The 22902-nt window shown below is 35.9% G+C and overlaps 5 protein-coding genes across 6 annotated transcripts; 3 read left to right on the top strand and 2 right to left on the bottom strand.

Moving 5' to 3' along the window:
• Positions 1-135: 135 nt before the first annotated feature.
• LOC143459018 (kelch repeat and BTB domain-containing protein 3-like) lies at positions 136-2811 on the bottom strand. Its single transcript, XM_076955965.1, has one exon. The coding sequence runs from the start codon at positions 2745-2747 to the stop codon at positions 1032-1034; it is 1716 nt and encodes a 571-aa protein (XP_076812080.1). The 5' UTR covers positions 2748-2811; the 3' UTR covers positions 136-1031.
• Positions 2812-4768: 1957 nt separating this feature from the next.
• On the bottom strand, positions 4769-6765 carry LOC143459019 (kelch-like protein 26). Its single transcript, XM_076955966.1, has 2 exons — positions 6628-6765; positions 4769-6497 (listed from the first exon to the last, which is right to left on the bottom strand). The coding sequence occupies exon 2, from the start codon at positions 6419-6421 to the stop codon at positions 5276-5278; it is 1146 nt and encodes a 381-aa protein (XP_076812081.1). The 5' UTR covers positions 6422-6497; positions 6628-6765; the 3' UTR covers positions 4769-5275.
• Positions 6766-11050: 4285 nt separating this feature from the next.
• Positions 11051-12677, top strand: LOC143459452 (mitochondrial inner membrane protease ATP23 homolog). The gene has a single exon (XM_076956622.1). It carries the CDS (start codon positions 11255-11257, stop codon positions 12008-12010), a length of 756 nt encoding a protein of 251 aa, XP_076812737.1. The 5' UTR covers positions 11051-11254; the 3' UTR covers positions 12011-12677.
• A 14-nt stretch (positions 12678-12691) lies between these two features.
• LOC143459451 (RING-type E3 ubiquitin-protein ligase PPIL2-like) lies at positions 12692-14752 on the top strand. The gene has a single exon (XM_076956621.1). It carries the CDS (start codon positions 12733-12735, stop codon positions 14275-14277), a length of 1545 nt encoding a protein of 514 aa, XP_076812736.1. The 5' UTR covers positions 12692-12732; the 3' UTR covers positions 14278-14752.
• Positions 14753-14779: 27 nt separating this feature from the next.
• LOC143459450 (regulator of MON1-CCZ1 complex-like) lies at positions 14780-20363 on the top strand. 2 transcript variants are annotated; one of them, XM_076956619.1, is made up of 19 exons: positions 14780-14948; positions 15058-15225; positions 15333-15392; positions 15484-15570; positions 15730-15801; positions 15880-15942; positions 16069-16163; positions 16358-16444; positions 16581-16686; positions 17001-17112; positions 17550-17603; positions 17843-17955; positions 18193-18262; positions 18393-18499; positions 18575-18763; positions 18970-19143; positions 19525-19578; positions 19790-19955; positions 20107-20363. In XM_076956619.1, the coding sequence occupies exons 1-19, from the start codon at positions 14784-14786 to the stop codon at positions 20172-20174; spliced, it is 2010 nt and encodes a 669-aa protein (XP_076812734.1). In that variant the 5' UTR covers positions 14780-14783; the 3' UTR covers positions 20175-20363. The 2 variants fall into 2 exon arrangements, with proteins under 2 accessions (XP_076812734.1, XP_076812733.1); XM_076956618.1 differs by having other exon boundaries at positions 20104-20363.
• The last annotated feature ends 2539 nt before the right edge of the window (positions 20364-22902 follow it).

Here is a 22902-nt window from a genome sequence, read left to right as displayed (position 1 = left end):
CGAACCTCTCTAAGTACAAAGAAGAATTTTAATCAACTGTTGGGTCCTGTAGTACAGAGCAATATGATGTCATAAATTGAGTAAAAGAGGTCCAGTATCGAAGCAACATGGCTGTGCATTTCTGCACTTGACTTTAGGCTTGATCTTACTGCTCTTGTTAGTTGTTGCTGTGGCTAGCTTCTTTTCACTCATGCTGTCCTGCTACCTGACTATCAAGTCATAAAGTTAACCTTATTTCTAGCCATTCAGGCAACCGTTATCTTAAACAATGTTTTATTACATTTGGTAGGACATAAAAGTTTGCGTTGATGAAAATTATTGAAAACCTAAAAGCCAAATAGGCCTAATACAACTGTTGGTATATCAGGTACATAGTTTCTGAGAACTAGGCTTAGACTACCTAAAGCTAAGGTCACGCAGTGCTCATACAGATAACACTTGTTTAAATAAAAACCCCTTTTATAATTAGTCAATCATGTCCAACGCGCTCACCACATTCGCCGAAACGAGTTTTCCAACAGCAACTTTTCATTGATCTGATATGCGCTTGTACTGAGTATCAACGGAACATGTTGACACCTGCTCTTACAGAAGCAAGATAATTAATTTTTATTTGGATATTTTTTTACTTATATATTTTCCTATAGACTTATACACACTTTACTAAAGATAAAGAAACACGAGCCGTCCCGCATAACACCAAGGTTGCACGTAAAAGCTTTGTATATTGTACAAATTGTGCAGTTATCATAATACTACAGATTAATGAAATCAGATATGCGCTACAGATACAGGCCCCATCACCATCCAGTATTTCGTCATATAGGAATTAGTGTTGTGTCTACAAGACATTCGAAGTTTACTTCATATAACTTCAAAACGCCTTATCCACTGTAATGTAACTTGTAACTACATTGTTACGATCAATTTTTCTTGCAAAGCTCTTCACTAACAAAAGTATAAAGTTTGTTTTGGTTTTATACATCAAAAATAGCTGTATTATACGGTTTGTGAAATGTCAACTGTTTTTCTTAACCAACTACTAAAGAACTGCATGAAGCTAAAAGTTTTCCTGCATTTCCCACAGCAAATTTTTTAACATTTGTCCACTTATTTGCAGAAATGTTATAACCTTCAAGAATACTCTTGAAAGTTCCCTGGGCACTAGTACTCATCCAATGTGCATACAGCTTGCCATTTGCAACACAAAGGGAAACATCATTTGCAGGTGACGTCAATGGGGCACAGCGCTTCCAACAATTCCTTGCACAGTTATATCGAAATAAAGCAAGTGTCTGACTTCGTAATGGGCTTTTGCACAAGCAAAACAGCTGTTTGTTTAAAGCAACGGCCTGCACTGGAATTTCGTTAGGAAGCTCAGATATTTTTTCCCACTTTTTACCATCAAACTGTTCAATATACAAAGTGCAGACATTATAGCAAAAACGTTTACAACATAGAGTATAAAGATAGTTGCCACAAGCAACCAAACTTAGGCTTAATTGTTGTGTTCCATAAGACGGAATAGGTATTGTATTGATCCATTTCTGATTTTTGATGTCAAAGCATTCAACAGAAGAAAGACATTCTGACACAAACCAGTCTGGCGAGATCGGCTCCGGTTTGAAATGTTTTCTTCCTCCAGCAACATAGATGCAACTTTTGTATAAAGCCGAAGAGCAGTTTTGTCTCGGTTCATTAATTTGTGGGCATGCTTTCCATCCCTGGTCTTTTTCTGTGCTTATAAAGTGCACGCTAGGTACCGACAATTGGTTTACTTCACCACCTATAACATAAATGCCATCGTCACATACAACTACACTGGCATGCATTCGTTTTCCTTTATCCAAAGGGGTCAGTAGTGACCAACGATCTGTTGTGACATCATAAAGGGAATACGATGAGCCTTCGTTAGCGCAAAAGAGAAACTTTTCTAATTTATTATCCGGAAGTCTGTTTGCCAGTGAATTAATTATCATCTTCAAGCATTGTGGTGAACGCATCACAGCATCATCGTTGGAAACTAACTCACTTAAAATAGACTTGGGTATGCTGTCCAAATCTATAACTGCAAATAGTTCCGACAGGTGTTCTTCCCTATTTGCAAGGTCGTGCTTAATCCATATCATGATTTTTTTAAACCTGTATTCATCAGTTAAAGTGTTGTTCAAAAATTTCAAAACAACTTTAAAGTGATATAACTCCAGAGATGAAATATCATCTTCATTTAGCAAAAGTGAAAAGTTTTTTGAAATATGACTTTCAACAGCTGCTTGCAAGCTTTCCATGCTGAATTTGTTAGCATGTTCCCATATTGTCATGAGATAAGGAAGATTGCTTGCCAAGAGTTTGTTTTTTAGATATTCGCCACACTTTTTTTTCAGAATTTCAATCTGAAAATAATTTGCAGCTGAAAAAAGCTCAAAAATATCACTGTTACCCAAAGTGAGTGGACGAGCGTACATGAAATTGATGATTTCTTTCATGACGTCAGGATTAATGTCGTCCAAAGTAACAGTTGTTTCATATTTCTCCTTCATTTCCGTTGTGAACATTGTAGCAAAGTAATCTGATGAAAGTCCAAGCACACATTTGTGCACAGAAAATATTTCAGGTCCTGTTTGTATTGAAAAGTCGCAGAACTTCCCAATATCACGAGCATTTTGTAATTTTTCGACAAGATATCCTGGTTTAATTCCGTTCTGAGGTCGCTGTACCGGTCTGTGACATCCAGTCGTGAAAGACATTACGTGTTTTATTCTACTAAACAAATAAAGATTCCACTTTTTATTCTGTGAAATAAAGAAATAAAATGCTATGTACATTAGCTATATTTAAAAAAAATTTTGGTTAGAATCCTTACCGTCAAGACAACCAGTAGCGGATTAAGGATCACTGAGGCCCTTGGGCAACTTTAAATTGTGGGCCCCATTTCTACAACATGATGTATATTTTCATACACTAAAACAGTGGCGTATTGCCTGGTTTTTGGCCGCCTTGTACGAAAGCAAAAAAGGCCACCCCGTTTCCACGTCATGTCCCAGGCCAGGCCAGGCCAAAGAAGCATAGAAATCAAACAGCCAACCAGCTTGTGCTAATTCGAGGAGCCCTTATATAGAATCCCGAGGCGCAAAGAATCGGATCGAACAGAACATGCGCGACAGTCAATGTTTTTGCTACTAATCTTATACAAAAGATTTACTGCAAATTTGTTTAGTTCTATATAATTTCTGTCTAGTAATACATAGTTTCCAGATATAATTAAAATAATATCTGTCTGAAACTGCAGTACAGTTAAACTTTAACTTAAAAAACAAATATTTGGCTATTTAACGTATACGGTCTCGTGACTTTCAGTTTACTTAGTTTAATTGCTGGTAAGCGAGATGCTGCTAAACAGAGTTTAATGATTGATTAATGATACTAACGCCGCATTTTTTGTTCAAAATAATACAAAAGATTCTACCCGTTGCTCAATTGACAAAGTATAATGCGATTCCAAATGGATTCCGATAAATTGATGAGAAAGTTAAGGATTGATCGCGATGACGAACGATTTTGTGACGTCAGAATAAAAGTTGGATCCAAAACTTTTCTGGTGCACAAAAGTATCATTGCAGTTCATTCGAATTACTCAGCCACCATGTTCACCACTGAACTGAGGAAACGACAAAACGGACCGTTGGGTATGATGCAACGCTATGGTATGCAATGCAACGCTTGGTAGACTAGACGCTGATATGATGCAAAAGGTCATTGACTAAATGCACTCAACTTCAATTTCTGTAGATGATACTAATATTTATAATCTGTTTGGCGCCGCAGATTATTTGCGGATATCGCAGTTAAAAAAAATGTTGTATGGATTATCTGAGTCAGAAATGGATATGCGTAGACTCGGCCAGTCTTCTAACGGTTCCAACCAAATGGTTCAACGCAGTGAAGCATAACGCAGCGGAGTTACAAAACACAAGATATTTTTACAAAAAAAAACTTTCAATATTGTTGAATGAAAGTGACGTCATACACCTCGATGTAAACTCTTTCGAAGCTATGTTAATCTGTGCTATCTAGGTGTATTCTGGAGGTTGTGAATTGTTGTTAATCTTTGCTTGATCGATTTTTCGCTAATCTGACTCCATTTATAGCGTGTTCATTAACCCTTGATAGCCTAGTTAAGCATCACAATACCAAAACCAAACTGTCAATGTCTTAAATAATGATATATTATTGATTCTCAACGAAACGGTTACAGTTATCAGAGCACAGAATAAAGCTGCATTGAATAGACTGTAAATAAGAGACTAGCCATACCAGAACCATCGCGTTAAGCGCTGCATTACGAATGACGTAATCCGTAAGAAATCAAAACCGGGCCGTGTATACTGTATACTAAACACAAGAAAAACTTCCCGCTGCCAATTGGGGAAGGTCCACTGTCCATCTGTCCACTTTTAAAAGAAGGACGTTTCTGGAAGCATACAGCCCATCCGCCGACAGTTGGAAACTTACTAAAGAATTTAATGACAAAAGGTGTAGGTTAGGCTCCTTTGCTGACGTCCTTGACGTATATAAGTTAATACTGATTTGACACCTGGACACTTTTCGCAAGGAAAAGTTGGCTTTTGTAAATAAAATTTTTCGGTTATACATTTTGATCAAAACAACCACAATAAAAAAAAATTGCAAAGACCAGGAAAATTTTCAATATGGCTATGTATAATTTACTGCACTATACCCTATACTGATTTGTAAACAGTAGGATGTACACAACTGTATTTTATATACTCAAGTACATCCCGTAAATGTTTTATAGACTCAAGCACTTAAGTGAAAATAATGCATTTACACTGATATGGTTTCCGAATTAAACGATGAATTGTTTTAATTTTAGTACTTTCTTCTTTAGATGTTGCTGTTATCCTAAGCTTAAATCAGTTTGCAGAGTTTGCTCCAATCAAGGAGTTAGTCTTAGCAATGTAAACTATATGTCGTCATCAGGAGGTAACAATCACACAATTGTATCAATTAAAATTTGGCTTGGAAAATCGGAATACCTGTGAAGATTTTACACTTTGGCTGTATTACACCTATATGATTTAGCCTAAATGTAATGCAGTAAAAGTCGCATTGCATGCACTTGCACTGGCTGTGATTCGGTTACTAGCGAAATCTAGCACGTCGCACGTTTAAAAGACAGAAGGCTTATAAGAAAAATATAAAAGAATTTTTATCAAGGCATGTACTACATTGTAATTATGCCCAATGAAAAGATTTACTCAAAAGCAGTCATGTTGGACCAATATCTATGTTCATCAAACTCGGTTACAATTTTCCACGAGTTTGTAACATGACAGTAGACTTCAAGAACTGTTTTCTGACAGTTTGGGCGTTTCCCGTAAGCGTAAATTTTTCCCCCGATAACACAGGACGTTGCCCGCTCGATGTCGCCTTTCATGGAGGCCAGTTTACTCCATTCCTCTCTCTCTGGGTCGTAGGTTTCCATGGCGATGGTGTGGTTTTGGCATCGGCGGATGTCTTTCCCAAGGGCGTAAATTCTGCCATTCAAGGCAACACCCGTGGCGTTGGACATAACCGTCTTTGGTGGTGGAATTTTTGTCCATCCTTCACCGTCATAACGCTCAGCAGGTAAAACCAGTTCAAAGTCACCGTTCTTGTCTTCTTCCGATGTCTGAAGATCGCCCAATGCATAGAGATACCGACCGCAGGCTATCAGCTCAACTCGTCCTCTACACGTGTTCATGTCCATTTTTGTGACCGAGGCAGCACCGGTTTCAAGATCTAAGCACTCTACGCTGGACAGAGTCGAATATTGAGCTTCGTTTGTACCCAACACTACTTGGGTGCCACCAGCAATGTAAATGCAATTCTTCCAGACGGTACATCCAAAATTCCGCCTTTTGATATTAATTGGAGCAATCTCTTTCCACTCTTGATGAGGATATAGGTCTGTATGATGAGGACTATAGTCTATCAGTTTTAAAGTTTGGACTTGCGGCAAGATGGTGTTGCCCACCTGACCTCCAATGACGTAGATCATATTATCTTTAGCAATCACGCGGGAATCTAGTCGTTCAATTTCGGCATCTTCTAGCACAAACCACCGATTGGTGGCGACTTTATAAATTGAGAAAGGCACATCTTTGCCGTTGTAAAAAAGTAGTTTATCGGTTGATTTCTTTGGATAGCTTGGCATTGCTGCTGTGTTCACAAAGTGATTCAAGAATTTACTTCTTGTCTTCAAGAAACCAAGAACATCGAGGCAAATGGCGCTCTTTCCCCGGAAATGTTGAATGTTGTGGCTGCTGAACTCGTAGATTGATTCCATTACAAAAGTCAAATGTTCTTGCCGCTCATTCAAGACATATTTCATCCATTCCATGATACAAAACAGTTGCATTTGATCAGAAATAATATCGCAAGTGATGTTTAGGAAGCATTCAAAGTAGTCAACATCCAGTCGCGCATATTCTTTACTTTTCAGAAAATAGAAAATTTTATTTATGGTGATGTTTTTTGTTCTTTTCTGGAGGCTCACTAGGTTATATTTATTTGCTTCAACCCAAATTTTTATTAGAGCTTTCAAACTACCAGTTTCCAACTTACTGCCAAAGTATTCGCTACAACGATCCAGTAGTAAGTCAATCTGTAAAAAGTCAGCAGCCTCCAGGACATCGTGAATGTTATCATCGTTTAAAGCAACGCGAGATGTGTAAAAAAAATCCAAAATTTTTTGCATGGTATCACTTCTAATGAAGTTCAGCTCGGTGACGGTCTTTTTGTTGGATAATTTGGACCGAAACAAGGCAGCAAAATATTTTGACATGTGACCTAGAACGCACTTGTGGACTTGGTAATATTCCGACCGGACGCTGATCATAAAATCGCAATAAATTTGTTCCGTCAGGCGATCTTCATGTAGTCGATCAATAAGTGGATCACGTGATGCTGAATTGGAGGACATCATCATATGTTGCATGTTATCTTCAAAATACATAAAAATAAATGTGTTTTGAACTTCTTCAAGTACAAAAATACTTATTTCTACTTGCAAGAGTGCATCATCCTACAGTCTATCTGGACATAACTTTTAATGAAAATATTGTTACGTTAATTACGTTATTTTTCTATAAGCTATAATGTCTTTTTGCACTGTTACATCTATTGTAATTTACAATATTTTTTATCTAACTAAATATTAAAAAAAAATTTTTCGAAGCCCACCGGCAAAATAAACGTATTGCAATCCACAATCGCCTAATCTGCTTAGATTTTATTGAAACTGAGCCCATTTTAAAGGCTATTGTTGTCGATTAAGTTCCGTATATAAGCCACATTTCTGCTTTTTGCGACATCATAATCATGCGAAATTCCGTGCAAGAAAACAAACTCTAGCAAATGCCTTTTTCCTCAAAGCAAGAAGCGATATCATAGTTAGTGATAACAACTGAAATCGTGTGTTGGTGACGTAATTGTGATCATGTGATCATCTAAAACGCTATCTGCAGCACTTACATTTCGTCAAATTTACAACAATATGTTTAATATCTAAGCTCTAAATGTGTAAAGTAACTAGAATATAATTTGTTGGGTTGCAACGCCCTGGTTTCGGATGTCTATTTTTGGATTCGAAACGTGACTAACTTGCGTCATACCAAACCGAAGAGTCTGGGGGCTCTACCAGCGTATAGTTTCGTCAAAAACGTTTTCGAAAGTAAAGCACCACATAAAAGAGAACCTTGCAAAACTTATCGATGTTCACCAGCACGTTCGCGTTTTCGCTGGAAAAAACTTCACCTGGGTTTTATACGCGGAAATCTTAATCAAAAAAGGCAGTTGTGGCTTGAAAAAACGTCAGCGAGACGATGACGATTTATAACTATACAAAAAAAACTTAGCAATGCGGACGTGGGCATTTTGACAAATTTGCTTACTTCTTTGTGACGTTTATAGTGCAATTAACCTACGTACTTATGATCTCAACATACTTTTACAATTACATCATAACTGCGTTTGACATCAGTAATTTAGCCTACAGCCCTGGCCTAGACGTTTGCCTGGAAATCTCCTTTAATATCTGTTGTGATTCGCCGTTTGTTATCATTGAAGGTTTTGGGTGTTTTTTTTTCGAAATTTATAATATGGCACCTTACAATTACTTACTCAATTAGCGTGTTGTATGGGACCTCTTCAGTTTAAACTTGGAGATTTATGAATAGCCTGAATCATTGTTTATGCCAACAGCGCCCCATAGCACCACCCTCAAGGCTCTTCAACTTTTTCTCTCTCGTGCACCTTTCAATAGTGATGTTTTGATTTCATGCACCCTGGTGATTGAAATGGTTTAATAACCACACAAAGCGTTTGCTTTTTACCCGCTATTCGAACGTATATTGAAAAGAAATTTTCGAATTTTTTTATGAGAGCAATTGTAAAGTAGCTGCGAAAATGATTTCACAACTGATCTTTATCACAAGTACAGTACAGTAATTGCAAATTGCGACTTAGTGCTTAAAGTCAACTTCGTCTCTACCTAAACTACAATTGGCATTACTTTAGCGTTCTAATAAGCTCCCAGCAGTGAAATTTCGGGTACTGTATTTATTCCATTGTAAGCCACGACTTTCAATTTTTTTATCATCATTTGCGCGGTTTACATTCAGGGAAGGCTTATACGTATTTTCTTATCAAACAAAAATTGTACTTGCTGCAATTATTTTTAATTAGCTGCACTTCTTTGACAAAACTCTTTTAACCCGTCCCTTGGGTAAAACGAGAAATTTTGTCGGCGGCCGGTGTTCTCTCTATGACAGTGGCGATGATGAATGTATGCATGCAGCTTAAATTAAAATCATGAAACCTTTGATATTGTTTGCTGTTTATGATATTGTCGTGAATGTTACTATTAATACATTACCATATTACCAGTACAAGACTTTTTATCTAAAACTGCTTACCTTATTTTAATTTAAACACAATTACCACACACGCTGCCCAGCTATCAGGGGCGGCTTACATTAATTTTTTAGCGCAATCAGATGCACTTTAAAATCGTGGGCGGCTTAAATAAATACGGTATATAAGTGAGGTTCGTGGTTAGGACATCATTATGGCTATGCTTAATGGTCTAACAATGCTGTCTACCTCCTTTGTATTTTAGAAGACTTAAGCTTGTAAATGATCGATTTCTTCGTTTATCACTGTAGTTAAAAGAAAGGCGATTTACACAGTTGGAGAGATAAATTTCTTTTCGTGTTATCAGCATGTAATGATGACAAAAGAGTTGCGAAATAAATATGATGACGTAATAATTTCTCAACGTTTGATCATCGTGTAGGGGCAGAATTCATCACTTGAACCGAATTTAAAAAGAAAGTTTAAAGTGAGTTTAAAGTTATTTTTTATACTTTATAAACCGCGGGTTTTTGGAATTTATAACGCCACGTTTTATGCCTCAAGTAGTAATTAGATGTGTTGTATGCGCTAACTGCTGCAAATATTGCGTTAACCATATAATTTTACAGCGAAGCTAACCATACTATTGTTGGCAGCGCAAAATACGCAACAGATTAGTGTGTATATGAAACCAAGAAAGCCACTCGGCTTTTTATTGTTCTAACACTGAAAATAACCTCTGTTATTGTCTGCAAAGCTTTTCTTGTTTTTGGTAAACTGTTTTAAAATGTAAATATTTGGATGCTTTCAGACAGCAGTAAACTGTTTGTTTTTGTTTGTTTAAAACTTGCACTTCATTTAGCGGTTAACTTTCGGTTTTATTTTGTCAAATACTTGGTATTTACAGTGTTCCTATAACATTCACAATATTTCCAACCTTGCTGTTGTCTTCCACATTTTTCAACTGTTAAACTGTTACAAATTAATTAATTGATAGGCCTACATCTGAGTAACCTATTTAATTAAAATTTCAACCATTATGATCTTAATTATGCGTTAATATTGTCGAAGGCATAGCATTTTATTCTTTTTCAATGAAGGATCACGGGTATTACCTTGGATTTGCCTGTCGCTTTCTGAATGATCTGTAACAGTTATTGCTCTGCCCGCTACTGCGGTATAGTATTGTAATCTAACCTATTGTCGGTTTAACTTGTCCAAACCATAATTATTACACTTTCTAGCTTAGGACTAGCTAACCTATCGGGCACATTACTTGCAAGGAAAATGCTTTATAACTTTCAGTGCTAACAGATTAATCATTACATCATTATTGACGATGCCGTATTTGTCATTACGTCTAGCTTTGTGCGTCTTTTTGTTGGTATTACTGTATACCTACATCGAAATTTTCCCGATTTATGCATCCTTTATAGATTAAATATTTTTGTACTTGAATCGTTTGGTTAAGTATTCATATCAAATTTCTCACAATCAAAGACATTTTTCATAGCGTCCTCGGCAAAATTCGAAATTCTTTTTTGTTATTCCTTACCATCTAATAGGCATACACAACACGGCTCCGAAGCCAAGGTCTGTACAAGGTTTTTTGAATACAAGTAAAAGTGAAACAAATAAATAAATCAACGTTTTGATTAATATAATTATTTAAAACATGTATAATACACATGAAGTGGTGGTGCCAGAGATGGTCTTGTAAACTAGATTTAAACATCTTGGTTAACAGGTTAACCAACGAGAAAGCAGTTAAACCTTTTTTTGTCTGCATAAAGGTTACTGTTTTTGTTTGACGTTGTTAAAATGATGCAGGTGACAAAATGACCAGTTCAAGGGTTGTACTGCACATGAAAAGCGGACATATGGAAACGCAGTATTTAATGTTTTTTGCCCTCAAGGCCTTGTCACATTTGCCCGTCCCATTTGTGGAAATTAATGTCATTAACTACTAATATGTTTGCGACCACCTGCGTCGGCACAATTTTTTCGTCCCCCACATTGAAGGCGAAAAATGAAATGAATGAATGAATGTAGATTTTGAAATTCCTTATGCTATCTATAATTCCATGCGTAGCCTATTAATTTTTGGTGCTTTCCCTTTTTGAAGTTCCTGGTGTTTCCAGTACTAGACCGTAACTTCGATTTCAGTAGCCTAGTCACCCAACGCTCGATTTCTGACCTTTGCGTAATGGTGCACTGGATTGGGTATACCATGTCACAAGTTTTACTGGCTTTAGAGTAGCTTCCTAAACGACAAGTTATTTATGTTTTAGTGACCAAGACGTTGTACTGGAATATATTTGCCACTTAAATTAGGAGAATGGCTAACGAAGATGCTGCCTCTGAACCGAAGTCTCTTCCAGATTTTTTCAATCGTGATGTTTCAGAAAGAAGGGCTTTCATCATGTCAATGATTACTAATTCCAAGCTTCCGTCTGAGAGACTCGAAACTACTCTAATTACATTGAAAAAAGTACTTAGTGAAGAAAATCCCGTTATTTCTACGTTGTTTTCTGCACTTGCAGACAGTGGATGTGCGTTCAATTTTAATAAGCACATTCTAATAGAAAACTGCAACCCTAATTTACTTGCTTATGGTTTGTTTGATTCACAAAGAAATAGGATTGTTTTATGCCAAAACATGCTTGAAAATATACCGTCTGACAGTGTGAAGTATGACATCATGAAGTATCTTTTAAGCTTTCAATTAGTGCATGCTTTTGACCATTGTCGTGCAAATGCTGATTTCTTCGTGAACCCCAAGCATGATATGTGTAGCGCGATTCGTGGAGCATCGCTTAGTGGCCTTTGCATGTTTAATATCAACAAACTAATGTCAACATTTTCTGGTTTTAAAAGTTATCACCAGAAGTGTGTGAAAGATAAAGCCTTTAAGTCATTTCATGCTTTATATGGAGACTGGAGTGACAAAGACATTAAAAAACTTTTAGACGAGGTATTTCCATCATGTTACAATGATCATTCCCCTTTTGATAGAATCCCACTGACACATAATCAAGCAAAAATGTCTTATAAAGCTTATCAAACTAGGAATAGATATAATATTGAAGAATGATATTGATTATTACTAGGAAGTGTGTGATTGTTCATTTTACTAGGTAATGCCACAAAAAGCTTAGGACAATTTATTTTATTACAGGTTAATCATGTGTGCATTGTTTGCATGCCATTTATACTGTGCAATTCAGTAACAGTTTTAATGTGATAAATTTAATGGTGAAAATTTGTGCTGAAACGTATATAATTAACATCAAAAGAAATGAAAGTATGAAAACAGAGCTGGCTATGAACATTATAATATATGTCTAAACTGATGGAACTTATTTTTGGCTATCTACCTCTTATATTGTCATTCTGTGTTGTCTGCTCATGCCACAAAACCTAGCCAATGATCAGTTGCTTATCACTAAATTTCCAAATAGTTGTGATGATGTGTGATTGCGTATATCATCAAAATTACTACTGGGAACTTGTTTGTACAATGTTTTTAGATTACACAAGTTCCACCAATTTCAGCTGCTTGCTTAAGAATAATTGTATTACTATCCTATATGGTAGTAATGCATAGCGTTTACAGTTTAGTAAGTGCCAGTGATTTATGTTGTTTGATTTACTAATTTTGTAATTATTTCTTTCATTTTGCAAATTTTGTTTTTAATTCAATGTTAATTTGTCTCTCACAATTTTTTTAAATATCGGCACCATGTTTAAATTATTTCAGACTTAAGGATATTATTATTCTTGGTAGATTTTTTCAATAATACATGCAACTTCAAAATGGGAAAACGTCAACATCAAAGCGACAAAATGTATATCACTGGAAAGGAGTGGGCAGCTTTTTATGGTGGCCACAAGAAAACTGTGGAAAATGCAGATTTTCGTCGTTTACCTTTTTTCTGCTGCAGTATTTCACTACAACCTGTTGAAAATCCAATGTGTACAAAAGAGGGTCATGTTTTTGACCTTTTGAACATAGTTCCTTGGTTAAAAAAGTATGGAACAAATCCAATTACAGGAAAAAAAATTGATGCAAAGTCTTTAGTAAAAATTACTTTTCACAAAAATGCAGACGGAAAATACCACTGCCCAGTGTTGTTCAAAGTTTTCACCGAAAATTCACATATTGTTGCTGTTGCAAAAACTGGTAATGTGTTTTCTTATGATGCAGTTGAACAACTTAACATCAAGCCAAAAAACTGGCGCGATTTGCTTTCTGATGATCCATTCACTAGAGCTGATCTTATTACTATCCAAGATCCAAATAATCTTGACAAATTCAACCTGCAGAAATTTTTTCATTTTAAGCATGACCAAAAACTCCCAGACGAAGATCTGAAAGCCAAATCTGATCCTCGCTACTACATGAAAACTGTAAATGCCGAAACATCGCAAACCTTAGATGAGCTAAAAAAGAATTACAAAGGAGATGAAATGTTGAAAGAAAAAGTGAAAACAAAACAAGTTGTTGATAAGTTCAACACCTCCAATTTCTCTACTGGTAAAGTTGCTGCTTCTTTTACTTCAACAGCAAGAGCACCAGAAGTTGAACATGAAGTACAAGCAAAAGATATTGACGAAGTTCGTTACGAGTATGTGAAAAAGAAAGGTTACGTTCGACTCAGCACTAATCTTGGTGATCTAAACTTGGAACTACATTGTGATATTGTACCAAAGACTTGTGAAAATTTTGTTCAACTTTGCAAGAAAGGTTACTATGATGGGACAATCTTTCACAGGTCTATTAGGAATTTTATGATCCAGGGTGGCGACCCAACTGGGACAGGAAAAGGTGGGCAGTCATACTGGGGCACCCCTTTCAAAGATGAATTTAAGTTTAATTTATCCCATTCTGAAAGAGGTATTTTAAGTATGGCAAACTCGGGAAAAGATTCAAACAAGTCACAATTTTTCATCACTTTTCGATCTTGCAAGCACCTTGATCGAAAGCATACAGTGTTTGGTAAACTAGTAGGAGGCATGTCCACACTTGGTAGAATGGAGGCAATTAAAACAGACAGGAAGACTGACTCTCCAAAGGAATCTATAGAAATTGAGAAAGCGGTTGTGTTTGTTGATCCATATGAGGAAGCAGATGAACTGCTTGCCCAGCTTCGGAAAGATGAAATTGCTGCTCGTGAAAAAGAAGAGGAGCAAAAGCGCCTTGCAAAAAAAGCTGCAGCCAAGCCAAAAGTTTACAAAAGTGGAGTCGGCAAATATATAAACACAAGCATTGCAAGTAAGAATGTGCAAGAAAGTGAACCTAACACTAAAAAGAGAAAAGTGAAACTGGGAACTGAACTAAATGATTTTAGTTCCTGGTAATTTTTATATTGATAACTAAGCCTTATTGTATTTTTGTCATTTTGTTTTGTGTTATGTAAAATCTTGCATGCATTGTAATTGGCATTTAAGATTTAATCCTGTTGTTTTTGATTCTAAATTTGTCTTGGTTAACCTGCAGTCTTTATTGTATATTAACAGCAGAATGAAAAAGGGTTTGGTTACAATGTTATTTTCCCTAGTGTTTTTAAAAGACAATGATTGCTGATTTGATCTTGTCATGTGATGTTTTCTGTACATTGTATAAAAGTAGTAAGTGCCACTGTCTGTACTCTCATATTTTAAGGCCAGAATGAAGAAGTTGTAAATACAAAAAAATCCTAACATATTACTTTTTGCTTTAACTGCTCAGCACAAATTTATCGCTTTGACGCACTGCAGTGATTAAACATTAGCACATGTGCTTTGCAAAAACATCCTTCATGTAGTAATGCTGTCCTGTTACCTCTACATAGAATTTTTTGTATAAGGCATTATGCAGTTGGTACATGACAAAATCCACATATGCCGCTTATAAAAATGAGTTGAACGTATGTCAAAACCAGAAGAAAAGAATGACAAGTGCTTACTATTTTGAACTGGGCAAGAACCCAGTTCGATTTGATCCTGTCAGTATGGTCACCAATGTGTTCTTCGATGAAGTTAACCAGCAGGTATTTGCAATTGTCATGCGATCGAAGAAACGATCTGTTTTGTCACCAAAGTTACTCTAACTATATGAGCATTACCACTTCCACTACTTACCTTGAAAATTCTTTTCAGATTTTTGCTGTGAAATCTGTTGTAGCTGGAACCACCAATGTAGTTGTGAAAGGACCAACAGACAAAATAGCCCTTACATTTGACATGAAGGACAGGGGACCGTTGATATCTGTAAAGTTTTCGTATCACCACAGAGTTCTTGCTTTACAGAGAAGTGAAAGATGTGTGGTAAGTTGGAATAAAATTATGTCTTTACATTTGGAAACTATTTTAAGGTTAGGTATATATTCATTGAAGAATATTACTATCATTAACTTATATCACTTTTATTGTAGGATTTTTCTAACTTTGTTGATGGCATCCTGGACCCAATCGAATATTCACAGACATGCAAGGTCATTCATTGGTGCAATTAAGAATATTTTGTTTTCAATGGTTATTGTAATATTAACTTGCTAGTTTGTTAACGTTTAGTTAAAATTTTAGGGAAAAACAAACAAGATCTTAACATTTCATTGGATCAGTGACAGTGAAGTGGTGTTTGTGACAGCGTTGGGAATAGAATTCTATCAGGTTTTACCTTTTATTGAAAGTACTGCACTTGTAGGTGTTTGGCTCTTGGTGATAATAGTTTGGTTGGCTAATGAAAATGAGCATTGGTAGAACATGTAATTGATGCCTAGAACATAGATAAAAATTAAGCAGTTCTAAGCTATTTATCAACTTTTGCAGGTCAATACTGAGAAAAGGTTTTTAAAATTGATCAAAAGTCATACCTTGTCAATCAATTGGTCAGTATTTTCGGTAAGCAATGTTAAAAATTAAGATTTTTAGTTTTACCAATAAATGTGCACCGTTCAAAGAAATTTTGTAACTTTGCAGTCTGACTCCGTGGTTTTAATGGCCTTTTCCTCAAAAAATCTCATGGTCCCATTCTCTTTTAAGGTAATATGTGGTTCTTCTTTATAACTTGTTGTTGATCATAGGAATGAAAGAAATGATATATATTAATTTTATGAAGTTATGGTCCAATAATTTGTGTCTTTAACATAACTTTATTTTATTTTTTAGAACTGTCAAATTACTAAGCTTCAAAAATTTGAAGTAGACACTCCAAAAGTTTCGAATACCTGTCTCATTGAAAGAGATGTGAGCCTATTAAGTTTGTAAGTGTCATTTTCTCAGGACGTGTGATTTCTGCAATTCTAACATTTATTGAAATCTGTTAAGGTAGCTACTGGTATTGCAAATATTTTGCAGTTCGTCTATTATCACATATGGTATATGATATATACGCAGTGAAATATATTAGGCTTAAATATTATTAGTTTTTTTCTAAAGATGTTATTGTTGTGACCAGGTACAATGCACTTTACGCAGCAGTATTACGTCAACCGGCACCAAATACAAATGAGAAATGTCTTCTTGATTTGTATATACTAAGCAGGTAAGGTGCTGTAATTTACTCATTAATGCATGAGATGAAATAATTTTGTCATAAGACTTTACATAGTTTTAGACCTGGATAATGAACTCTTTATGTAAGTTTTGACGGTGCCAAGATTATCAATTTCAATTTGCAGAGATCAGCCTGTAAGAAAATCTTTCATTTTACGTCTTGGTTTGGTTGGCCGTTTCCAGTTCAGTGTGGTTGATAATCTCATTGTGGCACATCATCAGGTTTCAAAAGTATGTGGTAAAGTTTAGTTGGTGTGGCTGGTTTTGTTCTTGTCTGACAAGTTGCCTTGATTTTGTGGTTTCGTAGTTGCTTATCTGAAATAGTCATAAATATTTTGGTTTCAATCTTTACATGTGTGCAGTTGTCTGTCCTTGATTGATTTCAGTTGATTTAAACAATGCTAATATAAATACTTATCAACAATGAAAGGATCAAACTTACTTATTCACTTACTGGTCTGAGGGCTGTTTATATTTATTATCTTTTTATCTATGCATTTGCCCCAATATTGTGCTTAAATTCAATCTCGTTTGTTCTTTTCCAGACCTCGATGATGTTTGATGTTCGACTTCCTGGACTTTCTCGGTCTAACGTCGTTTTCCTCGACCCTCTCATCAATCCACTTCCAATCAAGCCTTTCATAATCAAAGTAGAAGGTGCTTACTGTACTTCAACTATTTGTTTTACTTGTAGGAAATTTTTTTGGTCTGATATGGTATCGGACTATTTATCCTTTGAATGAGGAAATTTTTTGCTCTGCTTGAGCTCAATGATGGTTTCTCATTGCTGCACATTATTATTTGGCTTTTAAGGTTTTGCTGGTAGTGGTTCACTTGAAAAACTATACAAGAGCAAGTGTTGTTAATGCCTCGCCCAGAGTCATAATGATGATTCTATAGCATCGCTGAATATTGAACTGAAGCTGTGTACTTTAAAGTTTAATGCTCTAACTGTGACAATACGGGGGCCGAAAATGTTTATCAAAATCCTTTCTTACTGATATGTTTAATGATTAATTATTATTAAATATCTGTCAGTTTAGCAGAAATGTTCAAGTTCACTTGTGGATTTTATTTGATTTTTTTTTTTTCAGAGTTTAACACTGTTAAGCTAAAGACGGAGACTCTTGACAGAGAATGTGATCTATGTAAGTCTGAAAATTCACTTTGAATATTTATTGCCATGCTTAACATGCAGATACGTAATGATTTGGCTGTAAGCATGTTTCTCGTTGCTTCGTTCTTTCTGGATGCACTTGGTGGATATTTTTTTGTACTTCTTCTATGTCTTTTATAAGCTATGATTACTATGACTAATTTCAAATTGCACATTTATGTTTGTTTTCAACTGTGCCTCGCAGGTGTAGTGTCATATTCTTTGTTCTAGATGCGAATTCTTGGATCGTATTTCATCCGAACATCGTCATAGATGCCGCTCTTGGCTGCATGTGGTACCTCAAGCTGATCCTAACAGACATCAGTGATATGTTTTTTGATCAAGTAATTAGGAAATGACATAATAATAAGTATATTGTTTTGCTCAGGCGATATAGTTATTTTCACTTGCTATACAATCTCATCAGTACAATACTTGCTTTGGAGCCCTTTAGAGTTAACTTTATGTTTAAAGTGTAAATAAATTTTGTAGCGGAATACTATTGGTGTTGTCAAACGTTTTTATTCTTCAATCGTTTTCATGTGATTTTTCCTTTGAATACGTACTATTTGCTTTCCTAGTGTCACCTACTTGACTTCCTTCTATTGAGAAAATCAAGCAAGCCAACAATATTAGAAGTTTGTAAACAAGGTGTATAAATTGACTTGTTTTGATGATGCTAAAGATGCAATTACTAGATTTTTCCATGTTACTGCATATAAAGCTAACAGATAATAAAGTACTTAGAAATCATGTTTATGTGTATCATGTACAAATTCAGCACTTTCACCCATTCACCGAGCACCTGTCACTCACGTTGCAAGCATCTTCTCCAAGCTCAACCAAGTCTACAAGGACTATATCGACGCGGAGCAGTTTTACGAGCAAGTCAGTGTCAATATGTATTTCCTGTTATCGTACTATCAGTAAGTGGTACTGTATGTTAAAAGTTGTTTGTTGCAGAAATTGGAATCCCAGCCAGATGTCCGTCACGTCCCACATCATCGTAACAACGTTGTCCTCGATCAGAACGACGTCTTCACGCAAATTCTTGAACCCTTTGCCGCCAACAAAAATATCGACTATCAGTTCAAGTTTGCTGTTTTAACAGAATATTTAAAATCACTTGACAGCTTGAAAATTAAAGTCAAGGTAAGTAGATACGGCATTTTTTCTAAGCAGTATCGTTAGCTGTGACATTACTTATCATATATTTATCGTGTAATAGTCGTATTGCTTTGGCATCAGTATGTTTGTTACATAATTCTACAGTTAATCAGTAATACACAGAAACACATGCAGTATCTAAATTGTGCTACCTCTAAATTATACACTGTAATAAATTTCCATTCCGCCAGCATTTCATATACGAACTTCTTATTACTGTAATGGTAAATGGCGGTGGAACTTTCCAGCTTCAGCAATTCTTACATCACAAAGTGATCAGAGATTCCAAGCTAGTTGCATGCCACCTGCTGTCACTAGAGAGCACACATCCGGCATGTTTTGAAATGGCTTTGGATATGCTCAAGGTTCGTTCGCCAAAAATCTAGCACTGCACCGTGTATGGTCACAATAAGAATTATTCGCTGCAGTGCCACACACTGTGCCAGCAAGTGCTGCAGTGTGTGGAACTGGACGTATCACCGAAATCTAAGGTTACAATATAAATTCAACAGAGAAATTATACAAAAATCTGTGAGAATAAAATCAAATCCGTTGATATTTGAGTCAAATCTCAATGGACTTTCACCCGTTCGTGCAATACATGGTTCTACCTTACTTTAGTTTCTTCCTCGGTCTACAACGCTACGGGCTGGTGTTGTGTAGAATGATCGCCTTTTTCGTCATTTTAGATTTTGCTCTTGGCAACTTGCGATGTTAAACATTTTTGTTCTTTGCTTTTTTATCAGAGATTAGCAACGTCAGATGAACAAGTAATCGAAGTTATGCTGTCTAAGCAAATGGTTGGTGATTTCAAAAGAATATTTTGCATCGACACTTTACTTACCGTGATTGTGATACAATTGTTGCTAATCGAGCAGGATTAGCAAATGTCTATCCAGAACCTAATTTAATTTGTCCTGCTCACGGTCATTATACCAATTCAGCTTTTTCTGTAGCTTTTAATATTCCAGTATTTACCGCCCTCTAATAGTCTAATATGCTCTTTTTAAGATACTGCCGGCACTTCGCTTTATACGTCATGTCGGAATGTATGATTTGGTTCCAGCTCGGAAGTTCTTGAACGCCTCCACGCACGACGATATGTTGTTTTACACTGTGTACAAGTTCTTTGAAGCCAGAAACATACGTTTGAATGGGAAGCCAGAATTTACTGAAAGTAACTCTTCGCAAAAACGTAGAAGTGTTATTAATACATGGACCTAAAATTTGTGCTCTTTGACTGAACAATGACTATGATATTACGTCGTTATTTTTATAACTGGTGTCGTTAGATAGGTGTTTGATTTTTATTAACATTCTTTCAGAAGAGCGTTGCAACGAATTCATGGATCATTACATTCGTCTCTTTGCCACCGATGTTGTCAAGTCTGCCTGAAAAAATAGAAGCAATACTTCACGAACACATGAAAGGCTCACAACACGAATAGTAGAGCAGCCATTTTTTCGCTGAACGTTTCTACTTCATATGTTTGCTTCTGATCTTAGTTTTCTTGCTCTTTATGCGTGCAATATGTGTTGCTTTTCAGCTTTTTAATTTTATTGAAATAAATAGGTCACTACAGTAGGTTCGACTCGACTGGAATTTTTTCAGTAATACGTTAAGGTAGCTGGTAAGGAAACGGTACAAAGAATTAACTTTGCTTATTCCAGCAGGAAGGTGTGGAGAACTTCTCATAGCCATGTGCTATGCTACGTAGCCTCACTGGATGCATCTCAAACGCAAAAAACATGCCCAGTCTCCGCAAACAATATTGCCAAACAGCTGCTATTAAACGGGATATGCCAAAATATTCATGGGGATTATTCAGAACTACATCTTTTTAACTCGGTACCGAATATTGGTGCATTTTATGCAAAATACCGACGCTGTTACAGACGTTACATTCTAAATACCGACTGCCCAATGTGCTTAAAAGTCCCAGCTTTCATTTCGAGATGAGGACTTCTGTTTGGTCTAGCTTGCGAGTAAAACAAAACTCTTCAATTGCAAAGTGACAATTTGTATAGATTTTGGGAAACAATTAATTTCACCACACTGCAGTGAGTTAGGTTATATTGCAATTATGCAGAATTCAGTTTACTCTAGGGTTGCCATTCGTCAGGATTTTCCCTGACATGCCAGGGAATTAAGTGTTTACATCTGCATCAGGGAGAAATGCTAAAATGTGCTTAAAAGTCCGGGAATTTTTAAAATTGGGATTTTATGTGTTTTTGAAGTCCAACAAGAGCTTGTTGAAAAAAATCAGATCGTTGGAAAAGAACGATTGATATGAGGGAGAGTAGACTTTTGTTTATAAACTGCTATACGTTCATTACTTGTAATTACCTTGGAGGGTATTTTGTAAAAATTCTGTGCTAATTTTCGTTATCATAAATGTTACTCTTTAGAAGCAAACTTGTATTCGTGTATTGCAATGCAACATTTCTTTGCTGTTTTTCTATTGTTTCGTGTTTATCCTTCTTTCACAAAAAAGCAATGGGGGGAATGTACTTTGGTAATACAGTATTCTAAAGTTGGTCAATGCAACGGAGGTAAATTTGTCAGGGATTGCGCATTATCAAATATGGTAACTCTAGTTTACTCAGCACCAATGTTGAGAATCTTTATGTTATAACAATTTTAGCAATAACTGATGAATTAAAACTGATTATTTATCAAACAAAGAACGACACAATTTCACTTGCAAAAGAAACGATATCGCCCGTTACCGATTAATTGTTATCTATGATTATTTAAATTTATTTTAATTTTTACAATTGTATTTCAAATTTTACCAACATTACTTGGTTTATAAAAATTAACTGTAGTTAACAGTAATTAACTGTAGTAGTTGTAATGTTTGTCTGATATAATGTTTCATAAACGGATTTCTTACATGGGAATTTATAAACTTTTTGTGGGCGGGCCTCACCATTAATTGCAACATGCGCGTTATATATCACTCATCATGACCTATTTTAATAAGTTGATTGACAAACAAAACAACTAAGTTACGCCACCCGTGTAGCATAACTCTCATGAAAACGAAGAATGACATATAATCGTGATCGGCTGCATAAAAACGCGAAGCCGGTAAAGACCGTGCGGGGTTTTCTGCGGTGAAGTTGCTGCTAGGGCCTAGTTGTGTGATCTTTGTAGGCCACACCTGAAAGAAATGCAAGTTCGTTATAAGTCTGACTCTGAACGTAGGTTTTTTATTCCTTAAGAATTACATTTCTGGTTGGAAAATTTTGTGCTTTGGCCACTGTAAATCTATACGAAATTATTTAAAACGGCGTACATGTAGGGCTAGAGTTGACAGTTGTAACTCAGTCTACCGCAGGTCATGACGGCAATGGTTGCAACATCAGTTGAAACATTTTTTCGTGACTGTGGATCTTCAAAAAAAAACAGTTACATTTCACTGCTTTTACTGTCGGGTATTTAAAGATAAAACATGATATCGGACAATGATTTATAGTTAATTGCAAATTCTGGCAAATGCGCCTTAATTTGTAACAGTGGGTCACACAATACAAGCATCTCTCAGACCAGGCATCTCAAAACAAAATTCATTTAGCCAACTATTTGCAGTACCAAGTATAGAAAACTGTAGGCTACAACATACAAGACCCGTTGGTAATTATCTTTAACTGGCTCTGTAGGCTGTTAGGATGAAAGATTAAGCATTCGACTCGGTACTGAAAATTCACTTCAGATTGCATGTGATATATGTAAGTTTGAGACAGGTTACACGTTTAGACAGTATGTGCAAATTGTCGTAAGATTTGGTAAACATCTAAACGAAAATGTATATCCTGGACGTAAAAAAGCGTAGCCTATATACGTTACTCGTCGGCAGCAATGTTGCTAGCTTGACTGTTTTTTGAATGGATTTAAAAGTAAAACATCTCCCACTTTTTATTTGAACTATTTAGCGCATATGTAAGGGCAATCGAAGAATTTATTTGCGGTAAATTTCGTTCCACGTTCTGTTTAGCACTTTAGTGCATTGTATAGGAAAAGATTTTTAGACTTTCCTTTAGCCGCTAGTGGAACGGAACCTTTCCAGGTTAAAAACGAAGCGAATACAGTTTTTCTCCTTACTTGATTGGTCATAATT

Source organism: Clavelina lepadiformis, chromosome 5, assembly GCF_947623445.1.
Source record: "Clavelina lepadiformis chromosome 5, kaClaLepa1.1, whole genome shotgun sequence".
NCBI classification, from domain to species: domain Eukaryota; kingdom Metazoa; phylum Chordata; class Ascidiacea; order Aplousobranchia; family Clavelinidae; genus Clavelina; species Clavelina lepadiformis.
The sequence above is the reverse complement of the archived record's forward strand: the minus strand, read 5'-3'. Positions and strand labels throughout refer to the sequence as shown.

Coding starts and splice junctions, on each gene's coding strand:
- LOC143459450 (XM_076956618.1), top strand. CDS start 14,784: ATGACAAAATCCACATATGCCGCTTATAAAAATGAGTTGAACGTATGT. Junction 16,164..16,357: donor GATGTGAGCCTATTAAGTTT/GTAAGTGTCATT, acceptor TGTTGTGACCAG/GTACAATGCACTTTACGCAG. Junction 16,445..16,580: donor GATTTGTATATACTAAGCAG/GTAAGGTGCTGT, acceptor TTCAATTTGCAG/AGATCAGCCTGTAAGAAAAT.
- LOC143459452 (XM_076956622.1), top strand. CDS start 11,255: ATGGCTAACGAAGATGCTGCCTCTGAACCGAAGTCTCTTCCAGATTTT.
- LOC143459451 (XM_076956621.1), top strand. CDS start 12,733: ATGGGAAAACGTCAACATCAAAGCGACAAAATGTATATCACTGGAAAG.
- LOC143459019 (XM_076955966.1), bottom strand. CDS start 6,421: ATGCAACTGTTTTGTATCATGGAATGGATGAAATATGTCTTGAATGAG.
- LOC143459018 (XM_076955965.1), bottom strand. CDS start 2,747: ATGTCTTTCACGACTGGATGTCACAGACCGGTACAGCGACCTCAGAAC.